This window comes from Onychomys torridus, chromosome 23, assembly GCF_903995425.1.
Source record: "Onychomys torridus chromosome 23, mOncTor1.1, whole genome shotgun sequence".
Lineage (NCBI taxonomy): Eukaryota > Metazoa > Chordata > Mammalia > Rodentia > Cricetidae > Onychomys > Onychomys torridus.
Genome location: NC_050465.1, coordinates 50,951,539 through 50,977,411, shown reverse-complemented (window position 1 = coordinate 50,977,411; position 25,873 = coordinate 50,951,539). Strand labels below are relative to the sequence as shown.

The 25,873-nt window shown below is 37.7% G+C and overlaps 1 protein-coding gene across 1 annotated transcript in view; it reads right to left on the bottom strand.

The window, feature by feature from the left end:
* Map2 (microtubule associated protein 2) overlaps positions 1-25,873 on the bottom strand; it is a 133,670-nt gene that overhangs the window by 35,647 nt on the left and 72,150 nt on the right. Inside the window, 2 exon segments of the mRNA XM_036172846.1 lie at positions 9,058-9,135; positions 11,109-11,222. Coding sequence (XP_036028739.1) covers positions 9,058-9,135; positions 11,109-11,222 — 192 coding nt within the window.

The window sequence follows — 25,873 nt, the reverse complement described above, 5'->3', positions numbered from 1 at the left end:
GGGTTGAACACTCTTAGTGGGAACGGCAGTAAAGATGAGCCCGTGGGAAGGACTGTTGGAAATTAGAGATGGTGCTGCCCCAGCAGATGGTGAGAAGACAGATGTACTGGTATGCTGAAAAAAAGCCTTCCAAGTGGTTAGACATGTGTTTTCTCCAATGCAGGAAGTCCCTATACAAGAATCCTTGATTGCTTTATTTAAAATGTGCAATCGTTGCAAGACAATTTTAGGAATAAAATAGGCTTGGCCTCAAAGCATTATCTACTCAATTGCTTAACAGTTTTATCAGAAAGTCCATCAGAGCACTCAAAATACAGTGTTTCTGAAAAAGGGCTATAAAGGTCAATTTACGTTGCCTCCATTGAATTATGTGATACGCAAGGAAAAGATAGAACGTAAAATATTTTTTAATGTTAAAACTTTATCATTTATAAAAGTGTTTTTTCCCTTGAATACAATTGTTTTAGTGCTAGTTAATCAGCAACACTTCATGTATGGTTCTTTTTGACACCCAGAAAAAGAAAAAAAAAAAGATTAGATTAGCAGTATAATCTTACTATGCAGTTCAAAATAAAATCACTAAGGAAAGATGATTGTGTGGCATTCAGACTCCCCAAAATATCCCTCCCAAAGGCATAAATGGAAACAATGTCAGCATTTAAATGCAAGCATCAAGCTTCTGAAGGCCATGAATTATTTTGTTCATTTTTTCTTCTCCTTTACACTTCAAATGTCCACAAAAATAAATGAATACATTCTACCCTTTAATAAGTTAAAGGAAACCACATTAGCTCTTTTAGAAGTCTACAGTGGGAAGATTCTTCTGATATTTCCATGAAACAATTGGACATTGTGCAAAAGGCCCTGTGGGAAAGATTACAGGTGGAAAGGGAAGGAATTGTCTTTTTAAGAAATATTAACACCCTGGAGGGTGGGAGAACTCTCTTGTCTATCTTTCCACATTTACCATGCAGACATTTTTGTGCCTGTAATTTAATTTTGTAAGGGATATTTTAAAATTTTCAATTCTTCCTTATCATGCAGATTTTTTATAATGCATGCATTTTGATTCTAAAGTTAAAAAAACATTAAATGTGTCTAACTTCACTAAGGCCTGCTTATTAGATGAAGTCTAACCAAGTTAATTTACAAGTTTTCAGATCCACATAATATTAAAATTTTTAAATTTTGAATTAAGTATTCTTGTGTCCACTGTACCTACTTTATTTTATTTTTTTCTTTCAAGACAGGCTTTCTCTGTGTAGCTTTGGAACCTTTCCTGGAACTCACTCTGTAGCCCAGGCTGGCCTCGAACTCAACAGAGATCCAACAGAGAGTTCTGCCTCCCAAGTGCTGGGATTAAAGGCGTGAGCTACCACCGCCCGGCCTGTACCTACCTCTTAATTAAAAATCTCTCATATATTTTAATCGCTTGAAGTTCACACTGTTTTAAAAGTACTTAGTCTTTTTTAATGCTGGGTATATTTCTCAGGGTGTCAGCTGTTGGAGGTCTTTGGTTTTCAAAATGACTTTGGGAGAACCTTACTGTCCTGATTGTGGCTGGTGGTCTGTGAGCTGCCTCCTTGCTGCCTTGGAAATGTCTGTCCTTGTGTCTTTACATAGTGTCTCACAGGAAAGTGAGCTCCTCCGCACACAGCAAGCCATCATCATCACCCGAAAATACTTCTGTCTAAGCAAAGTATTTTAGCTACACGTTCTTCTTTACAAAAATTGCTAGTTGAAATATGAGGTTAACAGCAGCCCGTCACCCACTGAATTTCACTCTCATGATCGTTACACAGAGGTGGCTCCGCTTTGTGGGATGAAGGCTCTGAGTCACAGTCTTCATTTCCCTCTAGCTCTGCTGAGGTGAGCTGAGATCAGCCACCTAAGAACTCCCCACCATTTCACCTTTCTTGATGTGGAGTCATAAATCCATCCCATAACATTTATTTTCTCCTAAGCGGGTTCTTTAGTCTTTTTTTTTTTTTTTAAAGAACATGCATATGAATACAGTTATAAAAAGGCAACTTCCATTTAAGGCTGGCCCTAAGAATAGTCCACATCTAAGGAGGAAAACAATTATAAGGGTCGTCTTCTTCAGTTTAGGTAAATAATATGTTCTTACTGAATAATTTATTGACAAAGAACAAAGAGGAGTCATACTTTAATCGAATTATTTTTTTGTCCCTTTTTCTTCTCCCTTCCCACCCCATAGGAACAATAATATAAAAAAATAAAAATACAAAGAAATGCTCATTTGTTTCATGTAACAAATTTCTTTCATATAAATTTTGAGACATTGCAGTGGGAAACTCCTTATGTAGGGACTTCGCTGTCATGTGGACAAAACAAGCTCGTGCCCATCCCCCCGCCGCCCACACAAAAGCACACTGAATGTGATGTATGGTGGACAGAGCTGCAGGTGGGGAGGAGGAGCAGAAGGGCACCATGCTCCTGTTCACCTTTCTGCTGGCCAAAGTGGGCCTCTGCGCTCTGGGCTGTGACACTGGGGAGCACACCAGTCCACTCTGAGCGGAACAAAGGATGCTCATAGTACTCCTCATCCGAACTGTAAGGCTCGTCATCAGGCACAGACACCGAGATGGAGGGGGCTAGAAGCCTACGCCTCTCCCCGCTGGTGGCAGGCTCATGGCTGGGGAACCTGTGGAGGGGACCTACTTGGTCCTCAGCCCCTGCATTTACAAACAGACACACAGGAAGAAACTGCAGGGAGAGCTGGACAAGACGGACGTGAGATCAGACAGACGGGATGGACGCCTACAGGAGGACATGAAGGATCACCAAAGCAGCACAGCAGGATGGAAGGGGCTGAGACAAACTGGGCCAATGGAGGATGGAGGTAGTGGACGGTGCATGCTTTTCTGGGTACTTAATTTAAACTACTCTTTAGGAAATTTTGCTATTGATCTAAAAGAATAAAAACAAATTGACACCTGGGCTGCAAAATAGAAATTATCTGTGCATTCTTCTCCAGTAATTCAGACTAACCAAGGAAATATTGGAACAGAAACAAATCATCACAAAACAAATGCATTCTTTCAAAGAAATTCCAATTAGAAATTAAGAAAGAGAAACGTCAGGGTACCATGTCTGCTCAATGACTGGGAAAAAAAAAGGCTCCTGCTTGAAACTGTGATTATCCAATCATGTACAAATACTTAACATTTTGGTTAATTTAAGTTTTAGTTAATGATTTCAAGTAGAAAGTAATACAGTTCCTTAGTTCCCATTGTAGATTAGTCTGCTTAGGACCGTCTGGACTCTCCTATGAGTCAATGAGCTTTAAGAACCTTTAGGATGTGTCCAATTTGAATTTTGATGCGGTCACTGTCTTTCAGAATTCTGTTCAGGTTACCCAGGTAATCACTAATCACTACTACTTATATCTAGACCTAAGTTAAAGTTTGTCATGCTCAATGACAGAAACAACACCTATAATATCTCTCTGTGCAGTATTAACCTTTCAGCTTTCAGACTTTAAACAACCAGTATTCTAGTCTTACTTTGCAAGTACACTGTAATGTAAAGACCATAACTTTTTTCAATAACCAAGTACTGGCAACTGGAACTAAATTTGCAAACATGAGTATATTAAAAATAACACTCAGTGGAGAGGATGCTTTTAACCCTTCAGCATTAGTTGTTAGTCAGCACACTAGTTATTGATAGTCCCATGGAAGTTACTCCTGGTTGGGTGCACAGAAATTTCTCATAATAATGGTAGTTATTATACCATGGGAAAGAATAACCCCCAAATGATGTTTGCTGTTCTTAGTAGTAGCTGAGGAGCTAAACTGTTCAGGATCTGTTCTGCAGCAGAGACTAGACTGGCTTTGTGATTTGTCCTTGTCAGTCACATGTTTCCCAGTGACTCTCCGACTTCTCATGCATGCAAATAACTTATAAAATGTCTAACTCGCTCAACCAATTTCAAGGACTGTCAAGTAAGTAAAAATGAGATATGTATTCCTCTGCTTTTCAACATGTGTTTTCTGGGAAATAGAGAAGATCACAATACAAAGGGGGCATTGAGAGCTGAGAGCTGGAGGTGAGGAGATGCTAGATATTGGTGATGTTTCAGCCTTCTGAAGCATTCAGCTTCTGCTGCCATCATTGTTCTAAGGGCTAAGACATAAAAACAGCTCAGAGATATATAGCGTCTCACATGAAGTGACATATTTCTAGTTTGAAAACTTCTGTTCTGATCCCAGAAGGGAGGAACCATTTGTGGGACCTTTAATGGCCCAAGCAGAAAGGCCATTTCTTCTTAGTCTTTGCCCTTCACTTGAAAGGGATAGCTAACCACGTCCAGGTCTCTCCTAGGACAGTGTGCTCTAAGGACTTCAAGTCTCTGCTCAGAACTTATGAGCAAAGACCATCTATGATGCAAGCCAGAGAGTTGTGTGCTGGGGGGAGGGGCAGCGGGGCGACACAGTGTGAATAGTGCAGGGGTCTCTAAGAGGGACGACAAGACATTAGAGTCGCATTTGTTGCAGAGAGGAAATGTACATGACAGATGCTTTTGGTTATCACCCACTAGGGGTGGATAAGTAATTAAAAATAAATATATAAACATACATGAATAAGGAATGGAGTATGTATTGAGGAGAAGTTTTATAAAAATCTATATAAGAATAGTAGCTTGTAACAGAACTCCTGTCTGGAGGTAATTGACTTTCACAGTCCTAGAGTAAAAACCCTGAGGACATAGCTTTAGGGAAGTATGGAATTCTGCATTAGAAGACTCATATTTAGATATAAATTCTAGCTGACTCATTTATCCACATATAAACAATGATATCCCTGACAATAAACATGTAAACATCTTTGTGGGTTGCTGGATGAAGTAAATGATAAGACATGTATAAAACTGCCAAGCATAATGTGTGACTATACAAAACAGCCTATTTTGTGTGTGTGTGTGTGTGTGTGTGTGTGTGTGTGTGTGTGTGTGCGCACACGCTGTGATATATATGTGATATGATATTCAGAGGACCACTTGGCTCTCTCCTTCTACAATGTTGGTCCTGGGGATCAGACTCAGGTTGTCAGGCTTAGGGGCAAGTGCCCTTTACCAGATGACCCATTGTATTGACCCAGTGTATGACTACATATATGTTTGCATGTTGTCTTCCATATGCTCAGTTTCAAGTTTTCTTCTTTACCTTAATTTGACATTCGAATTTGGAGTTGAGAAATTTGGGGAAAATGTGAATTCATTTTATAAGCTGCTTTCATGGCTTAAGGTAACAATTGAATGCTTTTATCCACTATTATAAATAAACATGCTTTGGGAACTGTTTTTGTCACAAAATAATCTGCTTTATTTAACAAATGACATACAAAAGGATATGATGACTTTGTGAATCCTGGCCTTTTTACATAGCTCTTTTGCATAACTACAGACTTCAGGAATGAAATTTAGCTGGAATTTTTTTTTTTTTCCCCTGAGGAATATTTTTCTTCTAGTTTGCTTTTATTTAAATTTCCTATTAACACATTTAAAATTTTATCTTGGGCAAAAGGAAGACTTGTCATTCCAAACTCAGCCTTGGTTGGTCAGACCTTTCTGGAACAAATTTGCAGTCACGTTCATGAGAATCTAGCTCTCATGGGAGATCAAGGACTAATTATTGTGACCTCATGACACACAGCAGAAGGCGGCTAACCCCACTTCCAGTTTTCCCCATCATTTTTCTCTGCTTTGCAAGCTTTGATCAAAGATTCCTCAGTTTCTGGGTGGTTACTGCCACCCCCAAATGACACGGAGAGGAACTACTTTCAGAGAAAAATAACTGTGTGGCTGTCTCTCTGACACTGGGAAATAACACCTGGGATTCTGGATGAACCTAACAAGACAGAAGAAACCCTGGTTCAGAGCACTCTACTGTACTTGCACGGACTTCCATAGTCTAACAGCTCAGTCCAAATGACAAGTGTTATGGCTAGACCAAGGAAGAATCAGAAGTGGTGCGGAAACATTCTAATAGAGTCCTCTGTAACAGTGCTGTGTTTCTTCCTAGGTGAGCTACTTATTAATTTTTGTTAACTCTTTTTCCAATAAAACCGCTTCTAGATATTTCCCCATTTAAGGACACATTCCGGGATATATACTAATATTACTTTAAATACAATGAATGGACTTTTTTTTTTTTTTTTTTTTTTTGGTTTATCAAGACAGGGTTTCTCTGTGTAGTTTTGGTGCCTGTCCTGGATCTTGCTCTGTAGGCCAGACTGGCCTCGAACCTGAGTTCTGCCTCCTGAGTGCTGAGATTAAAGGCATGCACCACTGCCGCCCGGCTATACAGGATATTTTTAAAGTGATGAATGTCAAATTATTTTCAGTGGAAACTTTCCCTTTGGGAAAGAACATTATTTTTTTAAAACATTTCTTAATTAAGAAGGAAGAATCCTCAGAATCGCCCATTTATTCAACTTGAAATCAAGCGCTCTTTTCTATTTGTATATTGTGGTTGTCCCTGTGCCCTCAAAGCTGCTGAGAGAGTTTGTGTCCTGGAGGGAAAAGAAAATCTTAGACAAAGCAATGAAGCCACCTGTTCCCTCTCCCAGCCGACCTGCTGTCAGTAGTACCCCAGGCTGGGTCAATAAACTCATTAATTAAGAAACTGAATAGTTTTTTTTTTTCTTGTAGTTCTCAGTGGCTTTTTTAAATTTTAAATAATTTTTTAAAAGTCTGTTATTTGTTGAACATTAATTTTGTTGATAAAAGATCAATAGAACTTTGACTTGATCACATCTTTCACACATTAAAGATGAGATTATCGTGTGCCATTTAAATAAAAAATATAGCATTTATAAAATATACACATATATCTTTTCATGTGACTAAAATGTGGTGGTCTATCATTAGATCTTTATAGACCTTAATATCTTTTTTGAAAAAAAAGTAAATGGAAAACGCAAAGTAAGGTTTGAAAATAACTATGAATTATTTGCAATGAGAAGTGAGCTAGTGTCTTCCCTGAATATACTGGACCAATGTAGGGAAGGAGATTCTTTACATTGTGACATGATAGTGAATCCGTGTCTTATTTATTCATAGTTTCAGTGTGTGCAATGTGTTTTCTGTAAGGAAGAGACCAGCTGGGCCTCCAGATAGATGAGAAGAATCTATTTCCTTTTCTGCTACAATTCCCTTTGAGTAAGAGGAGTCAATAACCGGACCTCGAGCAGACTTTTGGAGTGGGCCAGCTCTGTCAACATCATAGTCCTTTCTGGGTTAAGAGGATTCTGGGGCACTCTAATGGTTTTATGTGGGAGCTCAGAAACACTTTCAATGACCCGAGAGAAGTACAACTGTTGTACACAGCTTCCTGGGCATCCAGCAGGAAATGAATGAAATCTAGGCCATTGGTCCCCACTAATTCGTACACTGTTTCCTTCATCCTTTCTCCCTCCCTTCTTACCTGGCAGCCATGGTTCCTTGCCCTAGAATACAGCATCTTTCCATCTATCTGTATGCATTTATGCATCATGTTTCCTCTGCCCCATATTTTCTATTTGTGATCGCTCAATATTTCCCTTCTATTTTGGAACTAGCAATACAATTAACGAAGGATCCCCTTGCTGTTCTGTCTGGAGGCTCCAGTCTTTATCCTTCCCAGAGGTAACACACTTGAATTATTTGTAAACCCTATTTATTGCATTTAAATATTCCAATAAACCACTATTTATTCCATTCTTGTTCACTATGCGGTTGAAAGCAGGGATAATGTTTTGTTCTCAAGCATTCTCTCAGTTTGTGGGACACTGTAGGTGCTCAGCAAATATGGTCCAGATGACTGGAAAAGCACAAGGCTGAAGAGAATCTTTCAGATGTATGAATTATATTGTACACCACATTTGAGAAGATTAACCAACAGCCAATCACTGTTACACACTAATTACAGTTGCCAATTTTTTTTCCTAGAATAATTTTGCTTGTTTAATGTTATTCCAGGTATCAGATTAGGAGGGGATAGTTTAATTATCAAACAGCTTGCTGCAAAGAAAAGGTATTGCTTATAAATCTGTGACTAAAAAAATTTGCCTCAGAGCTAAGAGTATGCAGTTGAGTAATTTAGCTTTCTGTATTTAGGAAATATTGAAGTGAATCAGATTATGAATTATCACATGGTAAATATTTAATGATGATGTTATTTACCTTTGACATAGCAAATTAACTCTGAAGTGACAATAAAAGGAAAAGGAAATGAAGGAGAAAATGAACACAATGGCCTTTGTGCATTACAACTGAAAACAAACTGCTGCTGTTCCTCTTACACAGATCAGTCAGTCAGCCTTTATGTATATTCTGAGTCTTGGGGCTGAGTCTCTGCTGAAGCAGTGTAATCGAGTGCCTCTCATCTCACATTCTGAGTGAATGTTCTCCAAAGCATCCTTCTGTTTTGTCAATGAGAAGTGAAATGCTGACGTGGTGTTCTATGTGGAGCTAGTGCATAAATGTATTATTCATGGATAGTAGTAGGTCTCAGCGGGGAAGTAGTCATGGTCTTCCAGTTCACTGCTCTGAGTCTCTGTTCATTCATTAGCTCCTGGTCTATTCATTAATATTTTTTTGAGATTTTGCTATGGGGCAGGCTCAGGGGAAGGTCTTGGTAATATAGCCATGAGTAAAATAGATCATTCCTGGCACTTCTATAAGAAAGTACTGACTCCTACTGTCATGGGGATTATATTGGTTATTTCTTTTCAGTCATAAGAAGACTATATCATTTCTGTCCAACATCTCCACATTAAGTTAACTGCTTATAGTTATTCTAGCATCTTCAACACAGAGTTTTCTTCACATAGTCATATTTTCCATTTTTGTAATACTTACCATATTCTTAAACTTCTGATTATATATAGAAACTGATTCTATTTTCATCCATGGGCTTATTTTCTTCTTGACTATCTGAAAAAATACCAGCCCTGATCTACATTACCTGGCACTGGTGTTCCCTGGCTGTGGCCTGGAGTTTATTATTTACCCTTTTGGATGGGCCCAACCCATCAAGGTCAAGACCTTACCTTCCTCTACTGCAACTGTTTGTTCCGAGGCTGGCGATGGCGGTGGGGAAGGTGGCAGATGAGCTGTTTCTTCAGCTGCTACAGGTCAAAAATGAAGAAACAAAACAGAACAATCAATTCTATCAGCCCAGTGGTCCTCTGATCTGCAAACAGTCTCCTATGGATTGCTTATCTTTTACCTGATTTACCTGTTGACCACTTAGAAGATTGACATTCCATATTTTTGAAAATAATTTTCTCCATAAAAACAAGTTAGAAACAAATGAAAAAAAAAATCCAAGTTGAACTTGTAAAGTTAATAATGTATTTAATTTAGCTCTGAGATACTACATTAAAACATAACCAGACAAACATTTTGGTTGGGATTAGAACTGTTTGATTAAAAATAACAAAATTTTAAATGTTCTGCTACGTCTGGAAACAAAAATTATCTTGATCATTCATAGTCACATTGTTTGGTAAACAAATGAAACTTCACCTCCAGTTTAAGGTTAAGTCTCCTGTATCTTTCACTTTCAGAAAGGAAAAGTAAAGATGGCACAGCCCATGGTAGCTATCAGGCAAGCTCTACCCACCCAGTGGGAGCTGGGCTGCCTTCTGGCTTTGGTATCACAGTGAGTGAGTATGTTGGGAAAAGCTCTGAACCATTTCTGAAGTCCTTCTGGACACTTACCTTCCTTATGACCTTCTTATGCAGTGAAGGAACTTCAAAGCAAACAGTTCCCACTTAATGCCAGTGGCTAAAGAGATTTCATAGATTATATGAACTGAAGTTTCATAACACAATGGCATCTTTGAGAAGGCTTTGTGACAACAGATGTTTAGTTCCCTGACTCTATGGAATTTGTGGCACATATTTTTAAGATTTCAAATTTTAAAACCTGAGTTTTACTTCAGAGAAAACAAAGAATGGGAATGAATGATAGATTAAAGGTTAATGTTTTAAATTAGTTTTTTTCCCGTTTCTGTTTATGAGAAAGATAGTCCTTGATAATCAAAACACTCAGAATAACACATATTGACTGTACTCTAAACTTTTAATCTGGGAAAGGAAAATATTCATATTCTTTATTCTTAGTAGACATGTCAAGGCCCCTTAATCAGGAAAACAAATCTTAAGGATACACTGAGCTATAAAACAGGGAAATGTTTTTAGGATTTAGAAGCCATGCCTTTTGGCAGATTGAATATATGTATGTATGAAATAGAAAGACTGAATCCTAGAAAGTCTCCCTTCCATTTATACATATACATCTATCTATCTACTTATCCAACTATCTATGATCTGTCCATTCTCTATTTATCTAGCTATAATTTGCATACATATCTATGTATCAGTCTATCCACTTATCTATGTACCTATCATTTAGCTATGTATATCAATCATCTATATATCTATAATTTATCTTTGTATCTATTACCTGTCTATCATTTATAATCTACATATTTATGTATCAAAATATATATCTATATTTATGTGCTGGATCAATCTTTCTCTCTGTGCAGGGTAGCAAGCCTTTGGCTGAGTGCCCTCCTCAGTGATTATGTCTTGCACGCCTCTGTGGCACTGAAGGGCATTTATGACCATGGGAAAAGGCAAGGCTATTGAAGTGCCCTTAGATGAGCTATGTGGTCAATTCTCAAATCACAAGGTCAGTCTTTTCTATGTGATTCAAGCCACTGATGATTCTAACATAGCTCTAGTTACTGGTTTTGTGTACTTGAACCCATAAGGAGAGACAGTCATTTATAAATGAAGTTTCAGTTCACTTTCTTCATGTGCATGGAGTCATAAATCCTGATTTAATAAACAAAAAGGTTCACCATGTCTAACAACAAGCTTATTACCCTAAAACCTATCAAAACAACCCAGTGAACCCCCTAAGGGGACCAAAACAGGTCCTCCTGCTTCTAACAGAGGTAGGTGATAAATGAACGGCACATATACAAAGTATGTACAAAGTAGAATATATCTTTTGAGCATGTAGACTTTACGCTGTGACAAGGGGGGGCAGCAAATGCTTGCCCTGACCTGGGCTCTTCTTATTTACCTAAAGGCAGAGCTGCAGGCTGGTCTTTGTGTTGGGTTTCCTTCTCTTGTTCACCTTTCAGGACTGCTACGGCTTCAGCTGTGACTACTTGAACTATCCTTGCAGACACCTCCTCTGCAAATAAACAATAACAGAAGAACACATAATGACCAGAAGTCCAACCAAGTAGCCCCAAGAATTGTTCGACAGCATTTAAAAAGAATAACTTTAGGATTTGGGATTTCTCGGGTACACTGACGGTTCAGTGCAAGTCTAGCATGTATCACTCATTCGTTGAGGATGCTTCCTCTAGCATTCCAGTGTGGTACGGAAGCGTTGGCAGTAAAAGAGAGGTAGGACAGACATTGGGACAGCATGAACCTTGTCTTCTAGATCATTCCTGAATCTTTTGTTTAGCGCTGATGTAACATTTAATATCTTCCAGTAGCATTTAGAACACCCCACAGGGAACTGTGCTGAGACACATGTGACTACCTACTTGGTAAGTAATCACAGTCCTGGGTGATTTCTTTTGACACACAAACAATTCTTGAAGCCTTCCTCACTGAGCTTTCTTCTAGACTGGATACTTAATACGATTCGATTTTTTTCTTTCTTATTTTTTTTGGAAAGGGCAGAAAATAAGCATAAAAGTTTTTGTTCCTGTTATTTGTATAAATTAGAAACAATCTATACTTCACACTATCACTGCCAACTTTAAAGATGCACAATTACTTCATATACTTTGTAAGAATTTGACATATTTTAGGAGAGTATCATTTAAATTGGAGTCATAAGTACTTGAGTATCAATTAACTTTCTATAGTCTACAACTTTTTTATATGAACTAAAGCTCTTTTTATTTGGAAAACAATAGTTAAAAAGCACCATTATCATGAGCTTACATGACAAAATTATAAATGAGCATGGCTATAATATTTCAGTCTTTTGTGTAGGACTGCATGTTGATATCAACTGAGAATTAGTTTAACTGTTTATAACAAAATAGAACTTGATAAGACAGAATGCATTAATACATAATAGCCAAAATAATAACATTGTAGGCATTTTATAAAGGGGTTTAAAAACAGTCTAAGTAGAGACAAGTGAGGAGAGAATTGAAGGCATACCTCTGGTCCATGTAGTCACATTCATCCAACACAAACACACTATATCCACATTATTATGTTTCATTGGTGAGCAGTAAGTTAGTTTCTATTTATTTTGGAAGAGAAATCATAAGAAATTTGAATGTCTTTTATTTTTGTTTGAAGTAAAACTAATTTAGAAATGTATTTTGGTGTCCATTTGAACGTAGTATATGAATGAGGTGACTTGTTTTATGTACATGTTTAAGCATAATTGTCAGAAAATAATTTTAACACGATCTTGGATGTCTTAGTAAATTTTTGTTTTTTTAAAGAATTTATCAGGAGCTGGAGATGTAGTTCAGTGATACAGTCTTTGGGTTCAACTCCCAGCACCCATTTTTGATTTAAAAAATTCTATTTTAAAAATACTCTGATAGCATATGAGGAAGTTAAGTTCATATTGGTTTAACTAATGTCTTCTAGTTGTTTGGAATAATAACATTATTAAATCTTTTCAACTAGGAAATAATATGCCTTCTATTCAAAATTTCAGTGTATTTAGAAATATATGGTCATGTACAGGAGCTCTGGGGGTTTCATTTGGTCCAGTGAATTTACAGTCTTCTTTGAAAGCAGTAAAGGAATTTACCAACAGGATTTCAATGGTAGTGTTCCCTATGGAGTAAGAGATGGCTTTTTTCCCCCAGGAGAAATGTAATCAGACCTCTCCTGGGTGGATTCTGCATCTCCACTGACTGACTCCTGGGATAGTAGCAAATTCACTCAGGGTTTGGGTAAGTTCATGGATAATTAAGAATAAATGTACCAAGGAAACACAAATGACCAAGTATGATGGTTATAAAAATCAAACTAATAAAAATAAAATTATAAAAATGACTCATCATATATATATACATATACATATATATATGTATATATATATACACATGCCTATTATTTTCATATATTTAATCATGTATGATGGTTTTCATTCATTCTTACATATATATCTATGGCTTCCATCCATCTATCCTGCCCCTCTATCCACTTACCCACCCCTCTACCCATCATATTTTTACCTGTTTAGGGGATAACTATCCTTTAAGGTAAGTTATTAGGGAACTATTAAAGTCTGTAGTTCAGAGGAATATGGGTTTGTACTGAAGAATTTCGACATTCTATTCATTTTATCCTAACAAATTCACTCAAATTCACTGTACTTCTAAGTTTCACTCACAAAATGGAACAAGTAACAGCACGTGGTGGGATCTCAGCTAGGTAATTAATTACATTATTATATGATAGCACACCAAGAATCTGAAATGAAAGGAAGATGTCTAGATGATTATTACCATCTCAATATCTCACTAACAACCATGGCAGTGTATTCTGAGGGACCAGCCCCTCTGGGCAATCTCTTGAAATCATAACTCGTTGTTGTTAATATTTGTGACTATAATGATGGTCAGAAGTATTTTTCAAAGACAAAATTTTGAAGGAAGAAAACACTGTCTTTTTTTTTAATTTTTTTTTTTTTTTTTAATTTTCTGGTTTCAAACCTGACTGCATGAATCCTGGGTCCTATTTACTCGGGATTCCTATCATTAAGTCCCAACTCTGGACTACCATCTAGATGGAGCTCCAAAGAGCTTGGTAGCTTTAAAGCTCCCTAGGACAATTAGCAGCAGGAAATCTCCTATAGGTGAGAGAGTAAAAGATATTTAATTTTTTCATTGCTTATCTGTAGCACGAAACTTAAAAGTTCTTATTAATAAAAACGAACTCGGAGCCAGGTATTGGGGTGGAATGCTCAAAGATCAGAGAAGCAGAACAAGCCACAGCCACACCTCACCTTGCCAATTCCCCAGCTGATCCTGTTTCCTCAGACTGGAAGCTTCTGTGTCCTCATCAGAATGGGTCTCAGCTGACTGCTGCTAAAAGCATAAAAGCTTAACCAGCTCTAGTTCCTGGTTTTCACGCCTTATATACCTTTCTGCTTTATGCCATCACTTCCTAGGATTAAAGCACCATGCCTGGCTGTTTCCAGTGTGGCTTTGAACTCACAGAGCTCTGAATGGATCTCTGCCTCCCAAGTGATAGGATTAAAGGTGTGTGTGCTACCATTTTCTGGCCTCTATATCTAGTGGCTGTTCTGTTCTCTGACCCCAGATAAGTTTATTAGGATGCACAATATTTTGGGGAACACAATATCACCTCACTTACTTTCTCCACTTTCTCTTTTTCTTTTTCAAATACATATGCAAATTTATAACTAGAAGAAATTGGCTGTTGAGAGGATTAAAAATAATGTATTATACATAAATTGCATAATTATCATACACAATTAAAAAGTAATATTGACTTCTCTAGTTGAAAGGATAATACTGCTTATTACAAGTAGCTATTTGGAAATATTATTTATCTTGTGAACTTCAAAACTTGGAGAAACAAAGGTTTTTTAGTTTATGATATAAGTTGCATTAGTCAGGGAGCATATATGATATTTCTATTTTCTCTGCTTTCAATGTTAGGATTTCAGCCATTTAACATCAGTTTAGCACTGGAGAAGTTATTAGTAGTTGACTAGTGTCTGAATGTTAAACTTGTGATAGTCTTTATTTTATCATTAATGTCAATATAACAGTGAATTTCTACAATTAATGAAAATAGCTTGGCTGTAAAGTCAGGTCTCAGCTAAGAAAGGTTTATAAGGAAAAGTTGTATAACAAAAAGATAACTCAAAAATAACTCAAGTAGTTCTGATTTCAAACTATTTAGAAGGAAACATTAAAGGTAACTTCTCTGAATCTAATTTATCAAATAGCTTCTTACAAAGATGTAAAGCTGTTGATTATTGGACAGTATGCGAATAAGTGACATAAAGATAGAGTACAAAGAACATAGAGATAGGTAATGTATCACCACTTAGGAAAACATTTAGAATACCTCCTAGCTTCAATGCCGGGCACTGGTTACCAGACACTATATGGAGCTTTTGTTCCTTACAAAAGGTGTCTAAATTAGCCTTGCACCACTGTTCTACAGTTCAGCTCAGAATTTATAGCTTCTCCAGCCCCTTGCTTTCCTCCAGCAGATCATTCACACTATACCTTCGCTAGGACCTTTTTGTTCTCAGTCTTCATCATGGCAGAATTTTAAAGGCAAGTCCACGATCCATACACAGTACATCTTCATACTGTGGTTTCTGTGATATTAACCTACTAAATTACAGTTAATTAATAAAATTGATGGCATTGACAATCTTTCAAGAGCTCTGAAAATTCTAAGCTGCTTCTTGAGCAAAGATGCAACATTGACCGTAGCCCCAATAATTGTTGAATGCGCAGCCTGTGGATTTGGATCAGGACCAGCTGTGCTTCCTTAAGCCTGCAATGGTTCACCAGTTAGTTTGTGAACACAAAATGCAAGGAAATCGGCATATGCCAGGGCACATGTTTTTGTTGATTTCTTGAAGCTTGTTAAAAGTGAACCAAGATGCATTGACAGTAAATTCAACCATATGGCTATAAAAACCACTAAATGTTTCTGCTTTGAAGCGTCGTGGGTACAATAATGGTGTGTTAAAAGAAATGACAAATCAGTCTACCGTACACTTGGTGGAAAAAGGAAAACAAAACAATTTAAGACAGAATGCTCCTGTCAAGAAGGTTCTTCTCAGTAGGGTACAAAATGGTTGCCTAGGAAACCAATGTTAATTGCTGCTGCTGCTGGAATCCAGTCAACAAGGAAAGCACTGTGTAGTTTGAAGTGCTCTGCTAAATAAACACCCTCCATAAATTCACGAAGATTGGGGCGGGGGGGGGGGAGGAGAAAATTCCTTGCTTCTTGCTTAATTTGGAGAGTAAATGGCTCCTATGAAAGTATTTCCTTGAATCAGCTGGTGATGAAAGCATTTAAAGAGCAGATTGTCGGAGGGTTTTGTTTGTTTGTTCCCCTGGCATCTTGGCATTAATTAAGGAGGCCAGCATTGGCATACCCCACCCTTCAGACTTCTACTGACACACAGCATCACAATAGGCAATGTTGCAGTTACACAGCTTTGCTCAGCAGCTCTTTCTCCCGAACATTTCTTCTGAAGATCTACTGATTGAAACAAGGCTCTGCCTTATTTAAGGGGGGCAAATACTTGTAAGTAGAGTCAATTGGTGAAGACAGAGACCTTTAAGAAAAGAAATCACAGTTGTATAGAGCTCAGTTTTGTTTGTTGTTTGTTTGTTTTCCAGAAGGGTGTTTATTTTGTGTCTGTTTTAGACAATGTAAGGATGCTTAGCCATTACGGGGAGATAAAGAGATAAGATGTGGCAACCCTGCACACAATTGTTTTTGAAGTCCGAAGTAATCATATGGGAGGACACGTTTTGTTTTTCTTCTTTCTTCTTTGCCATTAGTGGCCACAGATTTTTGACTGATTCTTCTATGGCCACTCATAAACCTTCCTTGGAAAAAATTTCATGTATGTGTGTATTTCTAAGTGTGGGTATGTGCAAGTGATGGCCGGTGTCGGTGGAGGCCAGAGGTATTGGATCTCCTGGAGCTGGAATTAGAGTCAGTTGTGAGCCTTCTGATTAGATGCTGGCACCTGAGCTCAGGTCTTCTGTAAGAACAGGAACATTGCACTCTTAATTGCTACGCTATTGCTCTATCCCTCTTCACTCTCCTTCCTTCCCACCTCAACCTATGTGTTCAAACCCATAATTTTACTGAGATTATACCTTGGCCTACTCAAACATATTCTTTAGAGATATAACTGGACTGCCCTTATTTTCAAATTGGTTAAGGAGAAAGGTGTAGCAAGCTAAGGTAAATATCAGTGAGATAAGATACAGTGTAAGGATGATCAAGTATTGAGACAAAAGTAATTAGACAAGCATAGATCAGAAATGGAAACTACTGGGAAATTCTATTTCTAAATTTAGCATACCAGATGGATATAGAGGCGGGAAATATTTAAGCAAAAGACACATAGTTAAGTGAATATGGTCCCAATCTAGCTTTATACTTAGAATTTCTGGTTTAAAGTTTGGGCCTGATTTCTAGTATTACTATATGTATACACACATTTGCTGCTACTTGTAGCCCATATAACAGAAGGATGATATACAGAAAAGTCAAGTATCATATTTCACTTATCTAAATGAATTGGGTAAACATAAATTTAATGAAGAATTTACTTCCTGAGAATTTTAAACTGCTCTAATCTTAACACATTAAATATAATCATTTTGGCACCGGGGGGATTGATAATGCCAAATGAGGGTTTTAAACATTCTATGTTACATCCTATTACAATTGCACGATTCTTTGCAGACTTTTGAAAACTTGCAGTGTCTTCTCTGCTAGGACTTGAAACATATTACACTATCAAATGATTAGAGTATAAAACAATGTGAATATAAATTATTGGTAAAACAATGGGAGCTTGAACAAATCTACCCTTAAAAAGAATAACTGTGGAATACACAAAACATACATGTGTGTGCCTGTGCATGCCTGTCTGTGTGTGTCCGCAATGAAATATACAAAAGTTTCTCCCTGCTTTTAACGTTTTATCTGTTTGAATTTCATTAGAGACTTGGGAATCAGGAGTGAAGGTAAGGTTTCACATGCTGAAAGTATTGTTTCTGTAGCAGCAAAAAGTAGAAATGCCTGAGGGCAATGACATAAAAAAAAAGGGAACATAATACAGATTTTTAAAAAGAAGCCTTTGGGATGAGATTTTTGAAATATAAATTCCTTTTACATCAGAAACCAGTTACTTAAACATGGTTTTTTCTATTGTAACCAGTGTCATAATAATGTGATTTAAACCATTAAGTCAGTGAACACTTGTTTCCTTTGTCTTGCTTGTCCTCACAATAACTTGATCAAGTTTTGGGAGATCTTACATAATTTAAGAATCCCTTCACAGTTAAATTACTTTGTTCACATATATCACAGAGTACACTCAGTCACCATAAGGGAAAGGCAACATGATTTCTGCATAAGGACAGTTTGATTAAATGTTCAGTCCTAACACATTTCTGAGAATGAGTTTGCAATTCTCAGCAACAAAATCAGTTTTGCCTCATAAACTATAAACTAAGTAACTGATTGTCCATATTCTAACCACATATTTTATTTTAGACACAGTAATTGTAAAAAACGTTGTTCACATGTATTTTCTTTGTACCAGCACTGAAAGGGACTTGATATATGTTACTTATAGTAATTCTTTATATTTTCCAAATTATAATGGCATATATTCATAGAATCATTGTTCACAATCTTGGAAAGTACAATGAAATTATGAGAATTGAAACACCTGTAGTATAAGAAACACGAGAAGAGAAGTATATTTGTAAGCAAACCCCCTATTATTAATAATATAGTTAAATAAAATTTCAGCCACAGCTCAACATAAGTGGATACCTTCGTTGGAAACGTCCAAACAAGCATAACTGCTGAACATTAAACAGATTCTGCTAGGACCAACCAATTAGTGGCAAAATGGAACGACTTTCCAAGAGCATAATTCTAAGGAGAAAGAGAAATGTAAAGTGCAATATTGTCTTTGTAATTGATATAAACATGAAAATAAAAGAAAAGCATTTGATGATTTCTAAAAATTTTCATGTCCAAAAGTCTAAAGTAATGATTAATTTTGTTCTGGACTCATGAAAGTATTCCTTCACATGTAAGATACAAAAGGTTCATTATGAAAGATATGTAAGACACAAGCAGTGGAAAATTAAAAAAAAAAATCTGTACAAACTTACAAATGACATTAAATATATCCAGGGGAGCTATTCAAATAAAATTTTACATAGGTGACTTTGCTTCAATATTATTTACTTTTCTCAATCTCTATTAATATTCAGGTATTTCTATCTCTAATACTGCATTTACTCTTTAAATTGGAGCCCAGCAGAAAGAGAATGGTGCATGCACATTGGTGGCATGGTAGAGTGAAATATGCAAGATAGGATGCCATCTGGGTGGGGGCGCTATAGGGAAAGGTGAGCAGGCTTTTGCCAGAGGGAAGTGGGTGAGTAGCCTATGTATGGGCTTGTGACCACAGACAACTTGAGGAAACTAAGGAAACAGAATTGAGAATGCTATCAGAAGAGTGCTCAAGGCATGCTTGATTTACTTCTGAACTTTGCTTAGGGTAGTAGGAAGATGAGGTTATAGTTTACACTACACTCTCTACTCACAGACAGAGCTTGATTTAGTAAGGGGATCAGAAGTCTGTGGAAGAGGTTTATGGGGCTTCCTGAGGATATGGAAACTCAGATTTCCTATGATATCCTACAACCTTCATAGGAAAATATCATTGAACCGATTTCTGTTTCTAAGAGCATATCTAAGACTGCCTGGCTTCTCTGACTTGTTTTCATCCCACTTGCATTGAAGAACCACTGATCCCCAGTATCTACAGTCACCTCTCACCCCTGAAGAATGTTTGATGTGAATTGGTAGTGTGGGTTCCCTTTCCTAAGGAAGAAAAGGTAAAGCAAAACACTCCCAAGAACCCAAGAGCCTCAAGAACCCACCTCTGCTCCCCCTTTTCAGTTTTTTTTTTTTTTTGTATATAGTTGGGAAACATAACATGAAACCAGGCAGAATGACTTCGTTCAACAAAAGTCATGGAAAGAGAGGTTTTGAATACAGTACTATACTAACTAGTGTCTTATCTGAAAATCTGTAGACCATAATGGAAGGAATATCTTGATATAATTAAGAATATCTCAGTGTTATAATAAAATAGAATTTCTAAGATATTTTATCATAATTGTTTTATCATAATTATTTTCCATCAGATCTGGTGAAGAGTGACACCCTGTGCTTCTGTGGGGCTTCTACTTTCCCTTTTGTTACATTAGAGAGCGGAGGCAAAGGCCTCAGAACGTTTTCTCCCAGTAAAGAAATGGTCAATATTTTCTCAGTGTAATATACAATGAAGGATACATTTTCACATCAAAATACCAAATTCATATTTGTGAACTGATACTGGTTACAAAATGTGAATTCACAATTAACAACAAAAAAAGAAATCTATGACACTAATAGCCAAGATCTTGAGCATAATCGCAAATGTACTTGCATCAGATGTACAAGTTGAATGTGGCCCAAATGAGAATTGTAAGCACTGAATATTCTCTTACAATAGACTGACACGTCATTGAATGATGGCAGGGGGTGGCTGATATCCCAACTAAACGATCTCACCCTCCTTAACTATGCTTTCCATAGTGGCTGCATTTGGGATTGCAAACATAATCATTTGTTTCCTATTGAAATAAGGACTTAGAAGAGTTAGGCAAGAAATGGCCTGAGGACAATATCTAACATGCTTTATAATCCTGTGTCAACATAGTGCTTTGCTTTTTAAGAAAAAGGTCAATTTTCACAACTCATTGGTGTGTATCTACAGTCCACATGTCAAACAAACAAAAAAGGGATTGGGGAGAAAGAAAAGATAAGCCCATTTTTATATATCACCATGTGTGCTGTCTTTTAGAAAAGCACCAGGAACAGCAACTGCAGTCTAGTGGGATTATTTTTCAGCACTGGGGATGAAACCCAGGGTCTCACACGTCCAGGCAGTGAGACTATACTCAGCTACATTCCAACCCCTATTCCAGTCTTTGCAATGTCTCAAATCTCTTCTTTTCAAGTTGATAATAGCCAATAACCTCTTGTTAAAGGAAAATGACAAGTTTGGGCATTCAAAGGAGAAAATATATTCAATTATTTGACCTTCTGTGCTGCTTATAAAGGAAACAGCTCAACCTATTATCTAAAAAGAAAAGAAAAGAATGCATCACAGGAAGCCCCCCTTTAAACAACAAGACAAAATAAATACATCCAATTGAAAACACACACACACACACACACACACACACACACACACACACACACACACACAATTTTCCTAGGACAGGGATGTAGCTCACAATAGAGGGTTTGCTTATAAGAACAAGGCCCTAGGCTCAATGCTCAGCCCTGTCTACAAGCAAATTTTTTTCCCCATAGTCAGTGTATAATTTTCGTGTTTCCATATACAAGTACTGATTACTATCTAAACCCTTACCATTTGAAAAGTCATTTCATGGACTCAGAGATGAAACAGAGAAAATGGGACATCAATCATAGTCTACTCAGATGATTTTCAAAATTAGGGTATTACCTTTCCAAGTTAGTATCACTGTACTCCTCTAAATGAGTACAATTAAGCCTATGATGGAGAACATACAATATGCTTCAAGGCTCAGGTCATCCTTTAATCAGGATTGAGATTTGCAGAGCTCTTGACACAGAAGGGTGAATCAATCTTTACTTTACAACCAGAGGATCAAATACAACTTGCATGTCTGTGTTCCCATCTCAAGCTATTTTGGGGGCATTTTCTAATCCAGGCCAATGTTACATTGGGCTCAGTTTTGCAAGCATGAAAATAGAGAATTACTGGGCATCTGTATGATTCTTATCTGTTAGATTTTTATGTCTCTCAGAAGTTTGTTGATCTTAACGTTTCCTATTATTTCCAATTCGGCAGCTATCAAGCAAATGTCTCTGGTTAGATGTGCGATGTGCTTTTGTTATTCCCAACCCTCATGCTCCCACCTCCACATTTACAGAAAGTCACTTCCGGTAACATTTTCCTCACTGAAATGGGGAAATTACTTTCTATGGCAACTTCAGCTCTCTCGTCTTGACAATGAATCCAGCCTCATCTCATTGATTCTTAATTTGTTCTTTCATTCCCAATATATTGTTGTGATTCAGTCTTTCTCACAAATGCATTACTCACACTGCAGTATCCTTTTAGTAGCACAGTTTTGTCTATGTGATTTCCATTCTTAACTCCATACATGGATTCCCAGTATCTTTCTGTATTAATTAAAATATTTATTATAATCTACACCAGGAAATAAACAGAGTAACGAATGTCAAAGGAAGAAGGAAAAGCAGAGTACAAGTTCAAAGCATTTACAGTCTTGGTATAAAAACTAGTTAATAAACGACCTCAGTAGATGGATACCTGAACGGATGCTCTTAGAAACATATAACCATAGTCCTCGCAGGTGTTCAGGGAAGCTAAACTGGAGAATGGGATCACAGCAGCTCTCTGCCTTTGCTGGTAGATTTCTGAGAACCCTTCCCAAATGTTTTCCCAATTATGCCACACAATACTGCTCTTGAATGAAACCATCACAGATTGGCTTGGTACCATAAAACTGTGATACAAAAAGAAGGTTTTTAGTTCATTCACAGGACTGATCATTCAGGCTGCAGAAGCCCATAAAGAAAGGCGGTACTCATTTTCCAGTACAGTCCTGATCTACACTTCCAATTTAGACTCAAGTCTAGTGTTCAGGATGCTCTAGTATAGATGATTTGTCCTGGAATTGTTTCTCCCTCTTTATCTACCTAAGTATAATGCTTAGTGCAATTCTGAATATTCTTGCAATAAATTTTAAACACAGACATTTTACTTTCATATTCTGGTAAATACCTAGCATTTACATAGCTGTTAAAAGGTGAAGGCGAGCCCAAGGCCTATGCCTTTTTCTCTCTGCTCACCAGTTTGGCTAGGTTGGAACTGTATTTTTTATGAGTGTAGCTGAATGGTATGACTCATTTTCTGAGAGCTGCAGCCTGGTGAGCTGGTAGCATGAGGTTTAGCCTTTCCTCCAGGGATTCACAATGCCTGGTCAGATAAGACTGGAAGTACCAGGGCTGCCAGGCAGCACCAGTTGTTCTGTTCATCTGCTCTTGACGTGAATTTCCATACTCCTCTGGGAGCAGGTGCAAATGCTCTGTGTAACACACTGAGGGGCAGTGAAGCATAAAGGTACCGGGAGGAAGGGAGAAGGGCTCCACACACCAAAGCAGAGAATCAGTGTATCTAAGTAGCTCGTGGAAAAAAGAGAGGCGTGTTGACTGCAAAGTATTCCCCATCTACCCAGTAACCTTCCAACTGCCACAGAAGCAAACTGAAAGCCCAGATACTTGTCATCCAGTGCCAAATACACCTGGTAAAAGCTAGCAATATTGTCAAAGTATCTGTATTCTTATGGATGCATAGCTATGTAAATATGTATTACTGTACAATTCAAATAGCACATTATTGTTTGACTATTCATAAATTCTCAAGATACCTGGAAAAATTTTTGTTAAAAAATACCGCCACATTTCTTCCTCTCCCAATCCCTCCCTCCCTTTCTTTCTCCTTTTTTGTTTTGTGAGGAGAGAACAGAACAGGGAACATTGAAAGTTCCTTCATAATATTAATCAAATCAAAGGCTTACTTCAGTCTAGGAATGAATCTCAGAAAAGTCACTTCCATTACTTATTACTTTCCCATATTTAAATGAAAAAGATCTTATGAACTGCTGAGAATTTTTCTCTAAATCAAGATTTTTTTTTTAATCCTTAGAGATTGGGAAGCAACGAAAGAAATCACCAGGACAAAATAAAACAGCAAGTTAGATAGGAGAAACCACGGCGAGATTTTAGAAAATACAGACTAGGAGAAAGTTTGAAAAAGAAAATATAATTAAGTTATACTTACATTTAATTAAATGTGTGTGTGTGTGTGTGTGTGTGTGTGTGTGTCTGTGTGTGTGTGTGTGTGTCTGTGTGCGTGTGGTGTGTTTGTGTGTATGTGTATATAGAGCTTTGCTCATCACAACTGTAGGCATTTAAAATTCCAAGAAAGAAAACAATACTTCTATTTGCTGAGTCATTGGGTTTAATTGAAGCAGTCTTGAGAAATTGATTTTCCTAATATTTTGACTCAGAATCACTGGCTTAAGACAATGTCATCTCACCCTCACTTTGAGAAGCAACAATGATGTGACCACCATCCGACCGGATATTTAAATAACAAACTTTATCTAGAGCTCAGCCTTTCCTCTATTTTGTAAAGCACAGAAAAAGCTCTAGCTGGGATTACCTGGTACATAGAAGCCCATTCCTTCCCAAGAGCAAGAGTCACATTCTTTAGGATACTGTCCATGTAAGCTGGACCTGATAGGCTCAGACCAGTAGGCATCAACACCACAAGCCACATAGTATGACAGAAATGAACACCCACACCCACTTCATCGGCTCCAGACCACACAGGACAAAGCAAGCAACAGATACAAACCTCGTGCAACTGCCTTAATTAAAAAAAAATCCATCTCTTTCTCATTCTTTCTAGCCCAAATGCCTAACCTTCATGAGGAAAACACTGAAAAGATCCCCATTTTCTGGTTTTGTCCACCGGCGCCGCCAGGCCCGACGCTTTGCAGTGAGGCTGTGTGTTTTTCTGCAGATCCACCCTTGAATGCTAAGGAACTGCTCTGCACACGCCTCTCTCTGCGGAGCTCAGGGAAATGGCAGCCGGAGCAATGAGTGGTTGGCATGGCAACAAGAAGAAGGAAGAAAATCTGCAACCTTTTGTATTGTTAGGCCTGCTTGTTTATTTGCCTCAGGGGCTGATGCGGAGAGCTTTAGTCATTTTGCTGGAGAAATGGCAGTGCACTGTTTTGCTCTGCATACATTAATAAAGTATGCACAATAGATGGTATTTTAAAGAGGATCTCCATTTAGAAATGGAGGCATGGAAGACAGAAGGGTAACAAAAAGCACGTTTCCCTTTTCTGAGGTTGAAAAGGACGAACAGAGGGAAGGTTAGAGCTATCTGCTGTTTTCATCTGAGTGATGACAACCTTGCCCCCATAAACCCATCCTGTGCTTTCCAGCTTCAATATGTAATCTTTGCAACATTAAATGTATGTGTCTGGGTCTGGGTCTGTCTGTCATGGGGCTGCTTGAGCTATGGGGATGTTAAAGTGGAGAGAAGGCTATACTGTCTCCTGGGTGGTGAAGGCAGATGGGGGGGGGGGAGTGGCATTGTAGGGAATGGTTAGGAGTAAGGTAAAGAAATGCCCTTTAGTTTTTATATTTACCCCAAGTGATATCCAAAAAAGAACCACTTCATTTCAGGACTTGTTTTTGTCCAACCATCATCCTGAGGCCTATTGAAAGTCACCAAAGTCTGCTTGTGAACACTTGCATATTTTGACATCTATAAATATCTTTTTTTTTCTCTGTCTCCCTTCTTTCTCCACTCAGGAGGAAACTGAGAATCACGCTATGATTTTATGCCATGCACCAGGAGTGTGAATGTGAGTTCTGTAACAGAAATGTGCACTTTGCCTGCCATGGATGGGGCTTGCTGCAGAGGGGCAGTAGAGGAGTTGTCTTCTACCAGGCAAGAAGCCTGGACCAGGTGACCCCTGAAGAGGGTTAGATATGAAAGCTCATCTTCTAGAGTCCTTCCAAATAACTGTTGTATTATTTGAAAGTATGGCAGGGGAATGGCCAGATTCCATGAACGTTTTCCAATAAAGGGCAAGTGGTGAAATTTACAAGATTAATTCTGAGAGCCACAAAAAACAAAAACAAAACAAAACAAAACAAAACAAAACAAACCCCTCTAATCTAAAGAAATCTTGAAACCCTTGACAGTCAGCAGCCTGCTTAGAAAGTAAATAAATGGTAAAGTATACACAAAATTTACATGTCTTTTCTTGGGGAATGGACAACTCAGAATGAAACCAAGTTGCACAGGGCTCCTGGCCATATTGGGTACTCAATTCAATACCCTCGTCCAAATGAGCATCTCTGAATAACTCTTTT